The 18,312-nt window shown below is 35.0% G+C and overlaps 1 protein-coding gene across 5 annotated transcripts in view; it reads left to right on the top strand.

The window, feature by feature from the left end:
* mctp1a (multiple C2 domains, transmembrane 1a) overlaps positions 1–18,312 on the top strand; it is a 195,878-nt gene that overhangs the window by 72,939 nt on the left and 104,627 nt on the right. For all 5 annotated transcript variants that reach the window (XM_017691126.2, XM_017691125.2, XM_037531321.1 and 2 more), the window contains exon 2: positions 10,934–11,051. In XM_017691126.2, coding sequence (XP_017546615.1) covers positions 10,934–11,051 — 118 coding nt within the window. The remainder of the gene's footprint in view (positions 1–10,933; positions 11,052–18,312) is intronic.

The following is an 18,312-nucleotide window of genomic DNA, read 5'->3' as shown; positions in this document are numbered from 1 at the left end:
TGTTTCAGCTTTTTCATTTTGCAGTAAAATTTATCAGTAGTATAAGTAGAAAGTCTGTATTAAAATAAGTAGACATCAAACATTTTCTCTAAAGATTTTAACCAAAGAACTACATACAATTCTCTCTTTGTTTTAAAAAGGGCAATTCTTTGAGCCCATAAAGTCCCAAGCAATGGAATGGCATAAATGATATGCTTTCTACCCGCCAGCCTTTCCAGTTTGCTGAGTAAAGGAAATGCATACTGGAAGAAAAAGAAATTATGCAACGAGAAATGCTGTAATTCAGGGTTGTACTAACTGAACACACTTGTTGTTACAATTTTAAGCATTAGTTCAGGAAAGTATGTTTCTAAATTTACTCTGAGATACTAAATGCTCTCTTGTGTTGCAGTTTCAATATGAAACTTTATGTTCTAGTTATTTCCTTTATAAATTTAGTCCTGATGCTATTACTTCAAGCAGTTAGAAGCTGAGAGAACTTCTTGGTCTTCTACCAATTGGATAGGAATGTAGGGCAGTCTCATTTCTAATTTTATTCAAAAGGATTCTCACAAGCACCGCCTCCGTGCCTTTAATGCTCTCTTTGGCAAAGTCCACAGTAATGCAAGCTTATCGGTGATATATTACCCAAAATTGTTTCAAAATAGGACCAGTTATAGCAGATGGATTTGTTTATAGCAATTACAAAGTACTGGAGGGAGGCTGCATTGCTTACGTTGCAATTTGGGACTGAGCCATTTTGATGGCTGATCAGTGAGTTTAGTAGTGTTTATCTTGTATATTTTAAAATATGCATTTACCCTGAGGACCACTTTTGTGGTTCAAAACTCTCAGACGTCATTTTAATTTAATTACCAAATAGATTTCAGCCACATCAAGGACAATAACATTACTCAGGGAATCAGTTAAATGTCTTTGGTCCAGCAAAGTCTTCTTCCTCATGTCAGTAGGTCAGTAGGTAAACGGTTTACTTTAATATAATGCTAGACCATGTGGATAAAAACACATCTATATCTATCTTTTATCCTTTTGATGCTAAATGTTATACAATCATATGCAAGAGTTTTAACACCCTTGGTCAAATGACATGTTTTGTTGATTTTCTAAGAAAATAATTTAGCACATCCTCTAAAGTAAACACACTGCAAATTTTAGCAATTTGTGTTTATTTGCTGAGGTTAACAAATTTGAAAAGAAAAAAAAATGTACCATAACTTTCGCACAGGTCACATTTAGTCACCCCCCCCCCAATTATCCCCCTGAAATGTTAATTTCAGTAAATAAACAGTAGTTTTGCATTAAACATGCATGTGCAAAGTTTGTACTCTATAGAGGATGTGTGCTTATTTTTCACTTAGAAAATCTTTTACACATGACTGTGTATCTCAGGAGTACATCGTGCATTCTTTCTGAAATGGATTAAAACATTGATTTATCAATCAAAAGAGCCATATTAAATGCAATGAGACTTCCAAATTGTAAAATAAATTTGCCAAGTAGATTAAAAATATTAACTGCAAAAAGAACTAGTTTTAGTTTTAGCTGCTAAATGTTTGGAGTCTAACAGCTTAATGTGGAGCATTGCCTATATTACTACCTGAATGATCTTCTATATGATCCGTCCACTTATACTTAGGAGACAAGGAGTGATCATGTGACTGCCACAGTTTTACTTTTCGTCGACCACTCTCACTCTCTGTAATTTGTGTGATCCTTACATGTGTGTATGTTTGTTTATGTGTGTAAATGGGTGTTACGCCCCAGCAAACCACTGACACATTTTAAAATGACCCCTATGCAAATACAACACATCTTCCATCACCTGAAGTAAGTGGAAATAAACAAATCCAGCCTGGTTATCCAAATCACAATTTAAATCTCAATTTATAATGTTATGGTTATTACAAGCATTATCCCATGTCAACAGTGGAATGACCCTTGTGTGCCATGCAAAACATCTACCAACCTTATAAACTTAACTCTTTAACAACATGAAGATCTAGAAAAATTAATTTGAAAATATGGAAATAAGACTGAATTAAGGCTGTTTGCTAAGGATGATTTAGCATTGCAGCAAGTGAGTTTTGGAAGCCCATTCATGTATAAATTTCATTATCTACAACATACTAAATGTATAAGATAGAAAAACTTATGATCACTTTCAGTTTAAAACTCATCAGTCATTATATGTTTTATTGGGAGTTCATTAGGAAAATAGGTGTTGTTAAAGGAACAGTTCACTTACATCATGTGCAATTTTCCCAATGTGCCAAATGTAGTTGATCAGCAAAGACATGTTCATTCAGTGTGTTTACATGCACTTAATAGTCTGATCATAATCATAATTCTGCAGTTATTTGTTTATTCAAATCGTCAATGTAAGCAGCGCACTCTGATTTCTCAGATTGGAATAAGATCCAGAAATCTGATTAAGAAATCTGAAACAGAGAACTGGATTTTAGTTCAGCAATCAGATTTCTCAGTGCATGTATACTTTTACTCGAATTTCTCAGTCTGTGCATGTGAGAAAACAGTTGCTGATACCTGAAATAAGAGAGCAGTGTTGTCATGAGATGCAGCAAAGCGCTTTTGGACCAATGCTGAAACCAGCTACATATATTCTTCATCTTCTAGATGATGCATGTTCGTATTTTCAGTTAAAGTGTCTCAATATTTGAAAAAACAAAGCCGCAGCATGAAGTTTTACATTTACCTCATATCTTCTTCTCTGGGTTAATTAGCTTTACTGTTTGACACCCATTACTGTTTGACTCATGTACACTGACAGTATTCCTATTATCTGATTACTCATGTGAATGTAAACACGCTAATCGGATTCCTGACAAAATCTGATCTTCTGCAGTTATCGGATTATTAAGTGCATGTAAAGGCACTCATTGTTTTAGGTTTGCTTCTTTAGTTTTGCATTGGAGATACAGGGCTAATGTAGTAGTTGTTAAGTGACATCCACATCTTTTTAGCTGTATTAGCCCTGTAGCCCCTCTGTGAAGCTGAAGAGACAGTCTTCAGACACCAAACATATCTTGGCCAATTAACTGCATTTTGAGTAAGTGGAAAATTGACTTGCCTGTGAACCACGTTCTTTCTGACAGTAATGAGATTGGTCTGCAGAAATTGGACTGAATGGGTATGTACTAATATCAAATAATCACATTATTTTGTGCGATCAGTTTTAATGGGCATTTGTTTCATTTGACTGTAAAGAAATATGTTTGAAAAGAAATGTTTGTCTGTTTTAAAACCAATGCATTGGGAGAGCTTGACTGAGTGTGTAGTTGGGCCCTAGCTTTAGATGGTTCCAAGGATTTATCTAGGAGAAAAACAGTTTGTTAAAAAAAGAAAGAAACATTTTATCATTCATCATGTATTATTGCACCCAAGGCTTCCCAAGGTTCTTATAAGCTTAGGGGTTACACAGATTATAATTATTGGCTGAACTGAACTGAAGTTCCTATATTGTTTCTTCAAATTTTTAAGCCTCTGTGATAGTGCTGATGATACTAATCCTATATCACCTGATACTGTTGTGTTTCATTAATACAAGTACAGTTCATTCTGTTTTTTTGTACTCGAGTCATCTCTCCAGCAGTATGCCCATCTAGCTGTGGTGTTGAATATCCTATTTACTATTCATCATAATCGTGTAATGTGTGTTAGTCTCCAGGGGGTGAAACTCTATCACTACTATCTCTTATTCATAAGAGCTTGATTGGTTTCCATCTACATTAGTCTGCTTATCATGCAACGCTACTCACAGCATAGCAAATAAGCCTAAAAGGCATGCAATCCCCCGAGAAACACAGAGTGAAAGTAAGAGGAAAGGCGTGTCTCTGTAACTCAATGAGTTTAAAGATTGCCTTAGAGGAAGAAAAGGGCTTAAAAGGTTGTGTTTTGGCTGCTGTATCTAATTATATGTGTTTATGTACTGTTCTGGATGTTAGTCATGGCTTTACAGAAAAGTTCACACAAACAGCTTTTAAGACTCAAATCATATGTCTTTCAGTGTATCTTTGGAAATATTGTAATAGTGGTAAGGCAGATATTGTTTGGGCAACTGGAGGCAACTAAACAGAAATGTACAGCTTGTGCAAAACTGAGAAGCCTCATCATTGAATATTTATCAGATCTCTACTATTCATTGGGGCCATAATGTGTGTGTGTGTGTGTGTGTGTGTGTGTGTGTGTGTGTGTGTGTGTGTGTGTGTGTGTGCTAGTTCAGTGTTGTGGTTGAGGGTCATTTCCTGAAGCTGATGGAGGCTGGATCTCGTGAAGCTGATTGGACTCAGATCTGAGCTTGTTAGGTGAAAAGCATGTCGGCCTTTGGGCAGTTTTTCACAAACACTCATTAAATCATTCCCTGGACTTAGGACTAATGTTAGAATGCGTCTGTTTCTGCTATTTAAACATTTCTTCTCTGTTCTTCAACACAATGTCTCAGTGCTTGTTTAGCATTTATTTGATATGCAGAACATGATCTGACAAATCTAAACATTTATAGATGTGCTTTGTTTGAGTCACAAAAACACAAAAACATTAATGGCAATATAATTTAGGTGGCCTTTCACTGTTACTCTGATTAATTCAATTAGTAATAAGCCATTTTATAATCTGATGTCTAATCTGACTGTGCCAACAACAAAGAGAGCATGTTACATTTATGTAGCGCCTTTCACAAACCCAAGGTCGCTTCACATACCGTGGGGGAAAAAAAGCTAAGCAGTGGAGCAGGAAGAAAAATGCTCATTAAAAAAAGTCAGATTTGAAGGAGGAGAAAGAAGAGCAGTCCCGGTGGGATTGAGGAAGAGAGTTCCAGAGTTTGGGGGCCATTCCATGTCTTTTGGAGCATAGTTGTGAAAATGTGGCAAATCTAAATGACTTAAACTTCGAATTTTCCCGTTCCACCTTAAATGGCCTCAGGTGCCAGAATGTACTGTTGCACCATTTAAAGTGGAACAGGGAAATTTGAACAAGAAGCTGGCGAATAGGAAGCCGATTTCAGCCTTGTGCCTAAATAAACAGTGTTAAATGTATCGGCAGTATGCTGTGACATTATTTACAAAAACAAGTTCTGGTGTAGTTATGAGTAATGTGCTATGTTTCGATGCTTCTGCATGCCATGTGGTTAAATTCTTAAAATGATATTACCACAGATGTTAATTTGTGTTTGTGACACTGCAGTGTGAAATCTAAAAGTTGCAAGTTTATTTTTAAGCTGCATTGTGTCACGTCATCTTAAGGAGGACTCTTAAATAACTAACAAATGATAGGGAGAATGCTTGTTTGTGTTATGTATTTCTGAAGAAAGAAAATAATTTTGGCCGATATATCGGAAATACTTGTATATCAAAATCGCTATCGATCTTATCGATACTATATTGGTTTTCATAGGAGAAACTGCAGGCCTCCTTCCCCTCATACTTTTGTGAAGAGATTAACTAGGACACTGCTGGCTCTGTATGAAATGTGACTCTCCACAAAGTTAGCTGTGCTTAGATAAAATGAACAGTATATGAAATGAACTTCAGCGTTCTTGATGTCAACAACTATGCACAATTCTTTTTTTAAATAAATATTGACATGCTTGATCTCCTGTAAGTAAGAAATCTGGTTCACTTCAAGTTTTGCAAATCATGCATATTTCCATTGAAATCAATTATCATTAATAAAGAAAAAGGCATTGTTCAACTGAAGACCCTCCAAAACAGATCACATTTTATGCCTAATGTGAAAAAATGTTAATTGAATTATACCATAGATTTCAATTCAATTAATTACAGTGGTTGGTATGAAAGGAATTTGCTATCTATCTAAGTTTGCTATCTCAACGTAAAACATAAACTAGGGTAATATTGGCATATGTTGATTGCTTCAGTACCACCAGGTATAAAGAAATTGTCATTCAAAACCAAATCCTAAGTAATCAGTTTTGTCATTATCAGCCAATGAGTTGTGATTGGTTGTCTAAATGACATGCTGTAAGCATGTTATAAACATCAGCAGTCTATTGAACAAATTCAGGCAGAAATACAAACAGCAAATACACCACTATATATATATATATATATATATATATATATATATATATATATATATATATATATATATATATATTCAGAAGTCTAGATCCATTTCTTGTGATCTTTGATCTGTATTAATGCATATAACTTAATAGCAAATAAGATGGGACCTCAAACAATAGAGGAACTATCTGTCACTAGGAAGATATTGTTCTTTATCTGAGCACTGGACTCCTTCTGACAGGATTAGTAGTGTCACAGCACTAGATTGAGTTATGAGGAAAGCTGAAGCTTGCCAAGGTTAGACTGACTAATGATTCAGTATTTGTGACAGTGTCTGTTCTAAATCTCACCAACTGAAATATGGAGGAGTCTTTGCCAAGACAGTCACAGACCCTGGAGCTCGAATAGGCTTTTAATAAGAATGCACCTCTTTGGAATTTCTGAGCTGAAAACAATAGCTAAAATTAACTTTTTGCATTTTTTTTCACACAGTAATCTATTTATGAATTGCTGTGAGCACAAGACAGGTTTCAGCTCTTAAGATAAAGAGTAATTTTACACATGACATAGCTAAATCAAACATGACAGTTTTTTGACTAGCCAGCTAACCTTAAGCTTACTTCAGTCAAACGGTGGATTTTTAAAGAGGGTGAATCGCTTTTTACTAGGTTACTTGTGCTGCACTCCTTACCTGCTCCAGGGCTTTTGAATTTAGATTTGGTGTATGTAGATAAAAGGAAGACCTCAAAAATAATGCCACAGTAACCAGTTAGCTGACATTTGTGGTGTCAGTCATGTAAAAAATATCACAAAATAAAATACGCAGAAAAGAAAGCAATTGCTATGTCAGAAACATTAGCACAGTTGCAGTTGCATTATTATAGTTATTGTTGTTGTAGTGTTCATTTATATGTGTTTATGTATTTTTTCTAATAATTCTTAGAAAAATAAGCCGGTTCACTCCTCTCACTGTTCCAACGGATTGGCTGTTTGTCCTAAACATTGTGCTTTGATGCTTATAACTGCAGTTGCATTTGTTAGTTGTTTTGAAGCTGAAACCTGGTCAGGAACTTGGACTTAGTTCAAGTACTGAACAGTTCATATATTGACCTCATATAATGAAAGGTATAATGGATTTCCATAAAGTGATAGCTCACAATGCTCTGAGGCCTCATTAAGCTGTGATGGACAATTAAATTATATTACCCTGTGATCTCTCATCATTTTAACACCCTAAACTGGACTTCTGCTACACATTAAAGAACTCCACTTTTAATGAACAGTTTTATGAATTTGCTCTTTTGTGATAGAAAAATTTAAAGCAAACAGAATCCCTCCTGCTGCTAAAACTGGCTTCAGCTTATAGCTTTCCTGTCCTGTATGTCACAATGCAAAAATGACACCTATGTGCTCTGCTTTTTCTCAGAAGAAGATTTTGTAGATCTAAACCAAAACATTCTCTCTGGCAGAGAGAAGAGAGGAAGAAGTTTCATTTGTTCATTTGTCAAGTCGGATGAAATACAAATGAGTGAAAGATACACAAAAGTAATAGACTTTCTATTGCTCTTCCGCTCGCTTTCTCCTTTCTCTTCTTTCTTTCTCATTTCTCTCTGTCTGAATCTCTCTATTTCTTACTCCCTCTTCCTCTCTCTCTTTATGTCTCACTGTCCCTCTTCTTTGTCATTTCTATCATTTCTTTTTCTCTTTATGCGTCTTTTTCTCACATTTCTTTCTTTCCTCTCATTTCTTTTTTCCCTCATTTCTCTCTCCCTCTCATTCCCTATCCCTTTCTTTTCTCTCCCTCTCTGTCCCTTTCTCTCTAATTTCTCTCTCTCTATCCCCTTGTACCTTTCTCTGATTTTCTTTTCTCTTTCTCTCTCTGTCCCTTTATCTTTCTCATTTCTCTGTCTTTCTTTCCATGTGACTCTCATTTCTCTCTCTCTCTCTCTTTCTCTCTCTCTGTTCTCTCTCTGTTCTCTCACTCTGTCGCTTTCTCACTCTTTCCTCTTTCTCATTTCTCTGTCTTCCTCTCTAATCTCTCCTTTCTCTCTCTTTCTCTTGCTTTCTCTCTGACTCTTTCCTCCTGCAAGTGTGTCATTTTATTATATATATATATATATATATATATATATATATATATATATATATATATATATATATTATAGTTAGTCAATATGTTAAATATATAAAAGTTGCAGACACTCAACCGCCACACATTTCCTCCAGCCGTGGGATGATACATCATCAATGCTGCATCAGCGTTTACTGGCTCACTGTTGTGTAACTGCATGATGCTCTGTCACACACATTCACTTCAACTCCAATTATACACTCTCTGACAGCAGACTGTACGCCATGAATGCTTAAATATTAAACTGAAATTTACAGAAGCGGCCAAGCAGATTTGAACATGGAGTTTGGTTTTGATTGAACATTACGCTTTTGTTAATTAACACTGTGTAGTTGTCTGATGTTTTAATAAAATACAGCATGCTTCAGTAAACACAGCAGATTAAAGGTTTAACAGAAGTGAAATTGCTACCAAGAAATTCAGTGTTCACTGAAGGAGCTCCATGGATCAGTGCTTGAATTTCCTTGACATTCCTCTGAAAAAGGTTTTTAGAACTGCACTATACACTAAAGGTTTAGCTGCTTGCCTGTTAACATTAAAAAAATGTACAGTAGCTTCCACAGTGTCATTTTAAATATAACAATCTATTAACCAAAAGGTATTTTTAGAGATTTTAATTTTTTAAGAATTCTGTAAAGAAGAAGTGAATAAATGTGAGTAATATAAGTGATTGTTATCATTCAACTAAGGTAGACTGTATGCTTATGCTTTGGACTTGTCCAGTATTGTCAGGTTTCTGGTTGACAGTCAGTTACTGTTTATCCGAAGCATTTGTACTAGAACTACCCAGTTTTAAATTGGGTTTACTTGGCCTAGTTGACACAGATTTGGTAGGAACTTACCCCAGTCTTAAAGATGCAAAAGGTGGTTTTGTCAAGTACTAGTCTGAAGAGGTTGAATACTTATACACAAAACCTTTTTTAAAAGGTTTTCTGAGAAATAATGAATTTTGATGTTGGAAATTAAGTTATTATAATTATAAGAAATTATAAGAGCATTTTGGTTCTCAATAAAAATACTGTCTGGAACAATATGTGTGAGTGTAATTTGTAATCCAGAAGAATCTGATTATTTTTAAAGGGATTTAATACTTTTGCAGGGCACGGTATATACTTTGTATGGTATATACTAATCTTCTGTAGCTCTCATTCTGGACAAATCTTTCTTCATTAATTTGTACAGCTTTCCATTGTGCTACACTCTTTATTACAATCTTTCATTCAGTGCTGCATTCCAGGGGCCTCCAACTATTCATAACTATTTTCTTCTAACCCCTCTAAAATGTAGATGCACTATAACCTTTATGTAAATGCTGTTCTTCTCTGTGTAGGCATATCAATGGAGATACCCATCACTACAAAAATCAAATCCTCAAACATGCTGCCTCAGCTCTCTTTCTCTTTCTCTGTTCTGCATGTAGATGTGTGATGTCCTTGCAAGGGGTGATGGCACCTCAGCAGTCTCAGTGCAGCACACTTAAAACTTCTGCTATTGCTAGAGCTTGTTCAGTTCACTACACAGGAAGATTTTAGCCTTTGCTGGAATGTAGCCTACCTGAATCTGTTCTCAGATGGATGTAGATGAAGGCTGGAAATGTCCTGTAGGCCTGTAGATTTGACAGTAATACTAGTGCCAGGCCAGGCATGTCTATATTAACAGTCTGAAAAAATTCCTTCCAGCAGGAAATGTGCTTAATCTTCATGGGGCTTCTTATGAGTGGACAATTTGGCAATATGTTTGTTATTACAATAACTTATGGCACAATATGCTTTTCATTGTATATCATAGGCATCGTTAGTACTTCTACCTCTTTAACTTTCCCTTACATGGCCAGAGTTCACCACCAGGCTTGGTTTTATTGCACACTTTTATGACCTATGAATAGTTCAACCACTTTGCATTGAAGTCCTTGTAGTTACTGAGTAATAAGGCTTAGTATGTAATAAGACTGGGATTTTAAGGGGAGGATTTTATTAATCTATACAGTGCATAAACTAACAAGTAGCTAATAGGATAATCAATTAATTGTGTCATAATTTTATTTTATTTATTTCTTTTTACAGGTTAGATTTTGTAATTATCCTGAAATACTGTATTTTACAGTAGGTTACTTTGGTTTAATTTGTCGATTTTAAAATGGCAGCACTGGGAAAAAATATGTTTTTGTAATATTGCCCAACAACTAGAAATGTGATGCTTGTTATAACAGACATTGAGCTTCATGGACATATGTTTACAAAGTCAGACATTTTTACCTTCTGTTTTACCTTTTACCTCTACCTAAATTTAAGGCTTTCTTTTTAGTTCTGTATCAGCCACAACAGTTCATTATCACTTATTCACAGATGATGGTAGCTGTAGTTATTGTTGTCATGCATATTTAAATGTGGATATTTAACACAATTAATAACCCAGTTATTACAATTAATAACATAGTTATTATATTTACGCTCATTTTGCATGCTGTATTGACAGGTTTGCATCTACATGTTGTTTTGTTTTTCAGTTTGTTTAAATGTTTTAATGCTTACTACACAAATGTAGTATTGATATAAAGTTAAGAGTCTGCATTTTGACAGAATGTCTTCATTTGTTTTACTAAGCTCAAATGACACCTTTTAATATAAAATTTGTCTATGCTGTTATTATCACTAAGATTTGTTATTATCCTAAGATTTGAAAATCTGGTCTTATACGTTCTGAGGTTCTGGTTGCATCTCAGGTTCTTGAGTCACTGACATGCCCTCTGTACCCTCTGCAGGGCATTAACATTGTGGGGCCAAGTAATGCAGATCCACCTGCCCCTATCCATCCCAGGATGTACCAGCTGGACATCGTACTGAAGAAGGGGAATAATCTCGCAATCAGAGACAGAGGAGGTATGCTGGCTATCATTTTTTTTGCCTCACTAGAAAGATTCAGAGTTGAGAGCTTGTAAAGAGATGAATTACCACACACCACAATTGCTCACACACTACAGGGCACTCCCAAACAAATCCAAAATGAACGCGTTAAGGTGGAGCATGTGATCAAAATCATAGTTTATAAATGCTTAAACATTTTAATGAAAAAGAAAACATTAATTTCCTAAATACAGAACAACATAAAACATTTTAACGTGACTGTTATATTTTAAGAGCTTTTGTGGGAGTTTTAAATGGAGCCTTGTGTACGTTCATGATGTCAGTGAGTGATATCAGCACTCAGTAGCAGTAATGCTAGCCTCCTGCTGCCCAGAGCCATGGAGAGAGAGAGTCACGTCAATTGAAGTTAAAAATGCTTGATGGTCAGGTGATTCACATAGACTTCAGATAGTTCTAGGAAGTTCTTTGCTGGCAATTTAAACCCATAAATGACAGAACTGCGTCTTTTGGTACTTAGCAGTGAATAAATGCTTTGGTTTACAATATTTATATAGAAAACCAACATGTATATGTAGTTGCAACAATATTATATATTTTGAAGTAAAAATCGCTACTATTTGAAGATTAAACAGCTATCTTTACTTGTTTTTTGACATGTGGGGTTAACATCAACATGGTTTCAAAGTGTGTTGTCATTGTTTATTGCTTTGAGTTTTTAGACTCAACTTGAATGGTAGTTAAGGTCAGTCATATTCTAATGTTTACTGATATTGGAAGGGAAGGAATGTTTTCTAACATTAATCTTTAACTAATGGTTGTTTCAATAATCCCAAGGCCTAGAACATTTTAACAACTTGATGAGTACTGTAAACTTTGTGAATTTCAAAAAGTACAGAAGGAGGACAAACCAAAGAACTTTGTTAGGCTACATATGAAAAAGTCTGCAATTGACAACATCCAGACAGGACAGGATATAATAAAACACATCTATTTATATTTGTTTGTACACATATAAACATATTTTATGTATCTTGTGTTTTTACTGTGCGCATATTTACTGCAGTGGATTCATTAAATAAAGCTATAATGAATTCAAACATAAATAGCCTGGCAGGCAGTTTGTCTGTCCCCTTTTCTCCATATTGTCTTGCATATAGTCCCCAGCATGGTTTGCTGTGCTGCATGGAGATGCTTCGATTGCTCAGAGAAAGGAGTAAAAATGTTTGGTTTCTCCACTGACATGGAGAGAGAAAAAAAATGCTGGCTCAAGTCAGCAGGAGCAATTACTAAAAACACAGGGTGAGGGTGCTGTCTTATTGTAGGGAGTCTTTAGGCTGAGTTGAATCCCCCTGTGGTTCTTGCCATTAATCCAACATCAACTACACTGCAACATAATGGACAGATACTCAACAGAATGACAAAGCCTGCACTTAATCCATAACTCTTATATTTGTTTACTCTTTAAAGTCTCCAGTGTGCTATAAATCTGTATTTACAGTGCCATATCATGAAAATAGCTCTTTCTTTTTACTGTGTTAGCTCTTTGTTACTTACATCAGCTCATATTCCAAAATGGATAACAGTATCCTCATTTTACCACCACCGCTCTACAAGCTCATGCCCCAATGTTATATTTAACTAATATTTAACTTCCACCACCAGACGAAAAATCACGTTTAGAAGCCTTTTTCGAAAATTCAACAATGGTGGATGAAATGACATTGAGAGCAGGGAATTTACAATTACTAGGCTGTTTATAGATAACATTATGGGTTGCTAAATTTACTCACTATCTAGCCTAATTTGTTATCTGTTAATGTTCCCTAAATCTACTAATTTAGTGGGGGATATTCCACTAACATGCTTTAATATACATGTTAATTTGATTCAGATGTGCTTATTATGTACAAACTTATTCTTTAAATGCTTTACCCTTTAAAAGTGCATCACGACCGGTCTATTCTGCTGCAGCTCGATTGCACTGCTAGTATTTGCTGCTAACTTTCAGGAACTATTGAGAGGCTCCATGATCTGGCATTGCAGGAAAAAAAATGGTCCATTGGAGTGAATGTAGTTGATGCGGCTCTCTCTCTACATGGCTCTGCTGCTGCCCAAAATCTGTTTTCTGTAGAAAGAAGTAAATATACAGGCACGTTTTCTTTGCTTTTTTCAGTGAAATACATTATTCTACTTTCTAAAATTAAAAGAAAGTTCAGGGCAAGTGATTAGAAAGTGTAATGGCGGGACAGAGTACCAGACGCTTGAGGATGAAAGGAAGAGAGAGTTTAATCACCAGATCCAACTTTTTTGATCCAAAAAGGGGCAAAACACAAAACAAAGTCAGAGTCCATTCCAGATAGGTCATACACAGATCCGTCCAAACAAGCAACAGTACAAGAGATCTAGGCAAGATTCGAAAACGAGATAAACGTGGCAAAGGGTCAAAACACAGGAAATGCAATCAAGACAGAATGGACACGCTTTATGATCGCATAGCATTTTCTTATGACAGTGATGATTTGTTTTCCGGCCTGAGTCGACAGCCATGTGTGGTATTCTCAAGCCTAAAGTGGACACTGTCTTTTGGCCCTACTGTTGCACCACAGCAGTTTATGTTTGTTGTCTCTGTTTTGTGTTTAGTAAATGATGCAGCATGAAATCAATACCAGCCTTATAAACTCAAATAACCAGGGACATACACTGTCTCCTCCATATCTCACAGTGCCTGGATTCATTTGCATCTAGCTAGACAGTTGGCAGAGGTTTGATGGATGACTTGTACATTTCTCCCACTATCTGGATGCTGGTTTGAGGAGCTCTTGAGTCATACAGGCACCATGTGTGAAGGAGTGCATTTTTGGGAGTGTATGTCTCAGTGCCAGAGGGATTGTTTTGACTGCTGGACCACTAATGGGCTCATTAGGGGCTGATAGGAAGCTACAGCAGAGCTGTCTAGATACACTCTCATATGTGCACCCACACTTGTAGTTAAATATTGAGTGGAAAAGTGAAATGACCTGTACAGGTTTATGAGATGCAACAAAAACCCTTTAGGTGGAAACCTGGATAATCATTTATTCTATATTGCTGACTTTTTTGAAAATAAAACGTGGCTTATGAGAGATTATTATTCATTCTTTCATTTGAATTGCTAAAACATTTTAATGCAAATATTTCTGCAACATAAACATTCTCGTTTCTCAGTCATACATAATTTAACTGTGTCTACACCAGTAGCAGCTTTAATGAATTATGATACCCCGTGACATTTGCAATGCTTCTAAATAAAGTACATATTAGCATTTATTATGTATTTACTCTGATTTAATCCTGTCTTAATTAATGTCTGATTGGAAGGCTGGGTGAAAGACAAGCCTAGGCATGTGAAGCTAATACGTAAAGATGTAGTCTAAAAAATACCTGCAAAATCCTGAAAAAAAGCTCAATGCCGCCTTTATTGTTGGATGTATGGTGTGATAGTTTCTGAGTAGGTGTGCTGAACATCAAAAACATTTGATATTATATATATTTGATATTCAGAACAGAATTCAAATTGCTATGGGTTTATTATGATTACTTTAGTCAGAATAAAGGATAAAAGTAGGACCCAGTCAATACAAAAACATTGTGATACTGATTTTAAGAAGTTGTAAATTCTTATAACTTATAATATTGGCAGATATAATAATAAGAAAAACAGTTTTAGGAGTTTCAGTTAAACAGTGCTTTACTCTTAATCACATAATTTCTTAAAATCAAAAAATAACAGAAGCAAAAAAATATCTTAAAACAAATATCACAGCATTGTTATTGTTAGCTCTTTTTATATATTTTTGTTATTAAAAAAAGGATGCACTGATAAGTTATACTGATATGTAGAACTGTGGGCCGATGCTGAAATTCGATATTGTACATGTATATCTGCGAGTTGCAATTTATAAAATGTAGAAATTGATTAGTGACAAGATTCATAGTACAGATAAATATAACATTTATTTTTTTGTGGTTAAAAATGCAGTAAAATAAATAACAGATAGATTTTAGTACAGTAACCTAGCACTACCTAAAGATTCTGCTCTTACTGAGAACAATATACACATCATCAAATTCAGTTTAAAATATCGTATTTAGATATCAAAAATCTGTCTGATGCTGATATAACGATGTCTTTTATAAGCAGATATCTTCTGATACTAGCATGATTCCAAACATTATTGTGCCTTTCTAATTTTAACCATAATGATCAGTTCAACCAGGACGTTATTAAAAGTGAGCAGATGGTGGCTGTCAGCCTAGAACTGTCTGTAAAATGATCGTCAGAGGTGTCTGTTCAGTGCAGTATGAAACTAATGATCCATGCTGTATCTGTGTAAATTTTACAGATACTGATAAATCTGCAACATTTTGGCATTGTTTTTGCCATATCAAAATAAATGTGACACCTGCATTAAGAAAAAACAGTATTAAAAGAGAAGAGTGGATTAAAACAGTGACTTTGTGCTTTGGCATTAAATCAGTGCATTATGTATTGGACTAAAGCTGCCACCACAGCCCTTTATCTGTATTCAGTCAGGCCAAATAGAATGAGTGACAGTGGACCATCCGATACGTCTTTGACTGTCGTCAGTACCCGAGCTTAGCTGTAGCCCACCTGAGCCTGTACTGACCTGAACATGACTCATCTTTGGCTGCCTATGTGAGGGCTCATTTTCTGCCAGAACACAACCGATGCTGCCAGCCTCGTCCTCGCCTCTAGCCCTCCCGTAGAATTGGTGAATCTATAAACTGTTCCTCATTCCATCTTTTTTTTTCTCTGGCTGTCAGAAGAAGCATTAAATTGCTCCAAGTGTTGCGATTTCTCATATCAGAATGACAGAAATAGTATGAAACTGTGGTCATGGTTTCACTGGTCATATGACAACTTGGCATGATGATTTTAGGAGAAAAATAGGGGAAACAATATAAAATATTAAATTTAAAAGGCTACAAGAAATTACATTTCAACTGGTGTCTGTTATATTTCTAAGCTGTCTCTTGGAGTGGAGAATACAGAATTGAAGCCATGGTGTTGGGCCATGTGATTTCTGCTGCTGTTGTGTTTGTTGTTGTCCTCTCCTGGGATGGAGAGAGAGTTCTCTTCACAGTTCACTGGCTCCAGCTCCATTTCCATACAGCCTTGAAAGCTTCATGTCACTAATGACAATGCTTCCCTGCAGCACACCAGATATGTGTCTGTAACTATGGGTGGGCAGTGTGGAAATCATGATACCTAAAGACATTTTCACAACATGCAATACATATCACAATATTTTGTTTTTGTGCTGTTTGATTAGTTATAAATAACTAGCAGTGCTATCAATATCTATAAGTAAAACAGTTTTTCTTCACCATTTCAAATACTGTGCTGACTTCAGTTAAAGAGGACTAATTGTGCTCTGTTTGTACTGAGACATGCATTTGCTCAGTGTTCCTTAAGTATCTGTATGTTGTTGTCTACTTAAGCCTATTTTTATTGTTTGACCTTGTTCATTTAATCTTGTGATGGCTCCTGCTTATTTGCCCTGCTCATTTGCTTGGATGCATAAGAAGTATCTGATTAAGATACAAACAATGGGATTTGGTGTATAAACTGTAAGGAAAGTAGTAAAATGGGGCATAGTATTTTTTTAAGTTAAGATTCTTTTTTTCACTTGAGTCAGTTTCAGTCTTCTTCTGAGAGGATTCCTCTGTGGTGTTTATGTATTATTGAGAATTCTGACATAACGGAGTTGAATAAAAACTTCACTATCATTTGCTTTGCCTTGGGACTAAGTGTACTAGTACTAGTTGGACTATGTTGTGTGTGGGAAGGGCTACCTAGAATTCTTAATATATATATATATATATATATATATATATATATATATATATATATATATATATATATGTATGTATATGTATATATATATATATATATATATATATATATATATATATATATATATATTTTTTTTTTTTTTTTTGCTCTGCTCATAGACAAATGAAATTTTGTTATAACTTGTTTTAATGCATCAGTTCAGTCTGCATTTCTATCATACTGTTACTGTTGGAAGACAACCTTATATTTCCAAAATTATATTTTAACAAATAAAATAAAAAAAAACAATAAAAAAGAATAAAAAAACATTCTAAGTGTTTAATTTAAGTGAAAGTAACATGATTTTATTCAGAGCAATTTTGGACAATTCATAATGATCTGTTCATTTTTAGACTTTCACATAATTTAAAGGGCAATTAGCATTTCAAAAAGGACTAAAACAGAGATACAAGGTTTTTTCTAACAATGACAATATAGCTCTACATGAGTTCCCTGATATGAGGTTTACCAGTGGCACAGCTATATAATGTCTCTGCCTACACTGTAAAGGTTCTATGCAGGTAAATTTTTTTGTCCATCAAGGTACAGTCAATGTAAATTTAACCTCAAAGGTTCCACAGTGGTTTTAATGTGTAATTGTGTACCTTAAATGATTTATTCCAGTGGAAAAATACATTTGTGCAACAAATGCCATATTCTTTCCTTTTTATCAGTGAAGCGGAATATGTCACTGCAGGTGATAGTTATGGTGGATCAAATTGCGAGCATCTCTTCTGGTTTAAGGAGAAAACAAGATATCCAATGTACCCCATAACATACACCAAAATGGCTTTAGTTATTTTTGCTAATTTTGTGTAGACTAAAAGTCATATATATTAGTTATTTTTAAGATATTATTATTTTAAAATTTTTAAAAAGTGAAATTTGATAATTGTTAATCTGCTGTAATTATGCTGTCAGCTTGTCAATCAGTTGTCTGCATGTGGTTGTTAATGATGCAGATAAAAACAGCACATTGGACAACTTAGATTAGTATGTAGTACAAACTCATCCAACCTCATGAAAACAGTTCACATTGTCTCACAAAACAGTAGTAGTGGTCTCAGCTGAACTTTTCATTAGCAAATAATGACTCATTTGTTTCTGCATAGGACATGAATCATAAATGGTGATTCATCTCTTTGAAATTGTTGCACGTTTAGTCATTCTGACTTACTGAATAATTTATTACTTGTTTATTAACCAATTTCAAGATAATTTATTTGATTTCCAATGGTTTGTAAGTGATATTTCAGGCAGTAATGGACTCCATGCAGTGTCCAACTGTTTATAATTTGATGAATGTGCCCATGTTGCTGATTGAAATGTTTAGAGGATGAAATAATGGGACCTGTATGGAAAGTTTAGTTTCATGTGTCA

The sequence above is a fragment of the Pygocentrus nattereri genome, chromosome 20, assembly GCF_015220715.1.
Source record: "Pygocentrus nattereri isolate fPygNat1 chromosome 20, fPygNat1.pri, whole genome shotgun sequence".
NCBI classification, from domain to species: Eukaryota; Metazoa; Chordata; class Actinopteri; order Characiformes; family Serrasalmidae; genus Pygocentrus; species Pygocentrus nattereri.
Note: the sequence above shows the minus strand (reverse complement) of the source record. Positions and strands in the feature narration are given on the sequence as shown.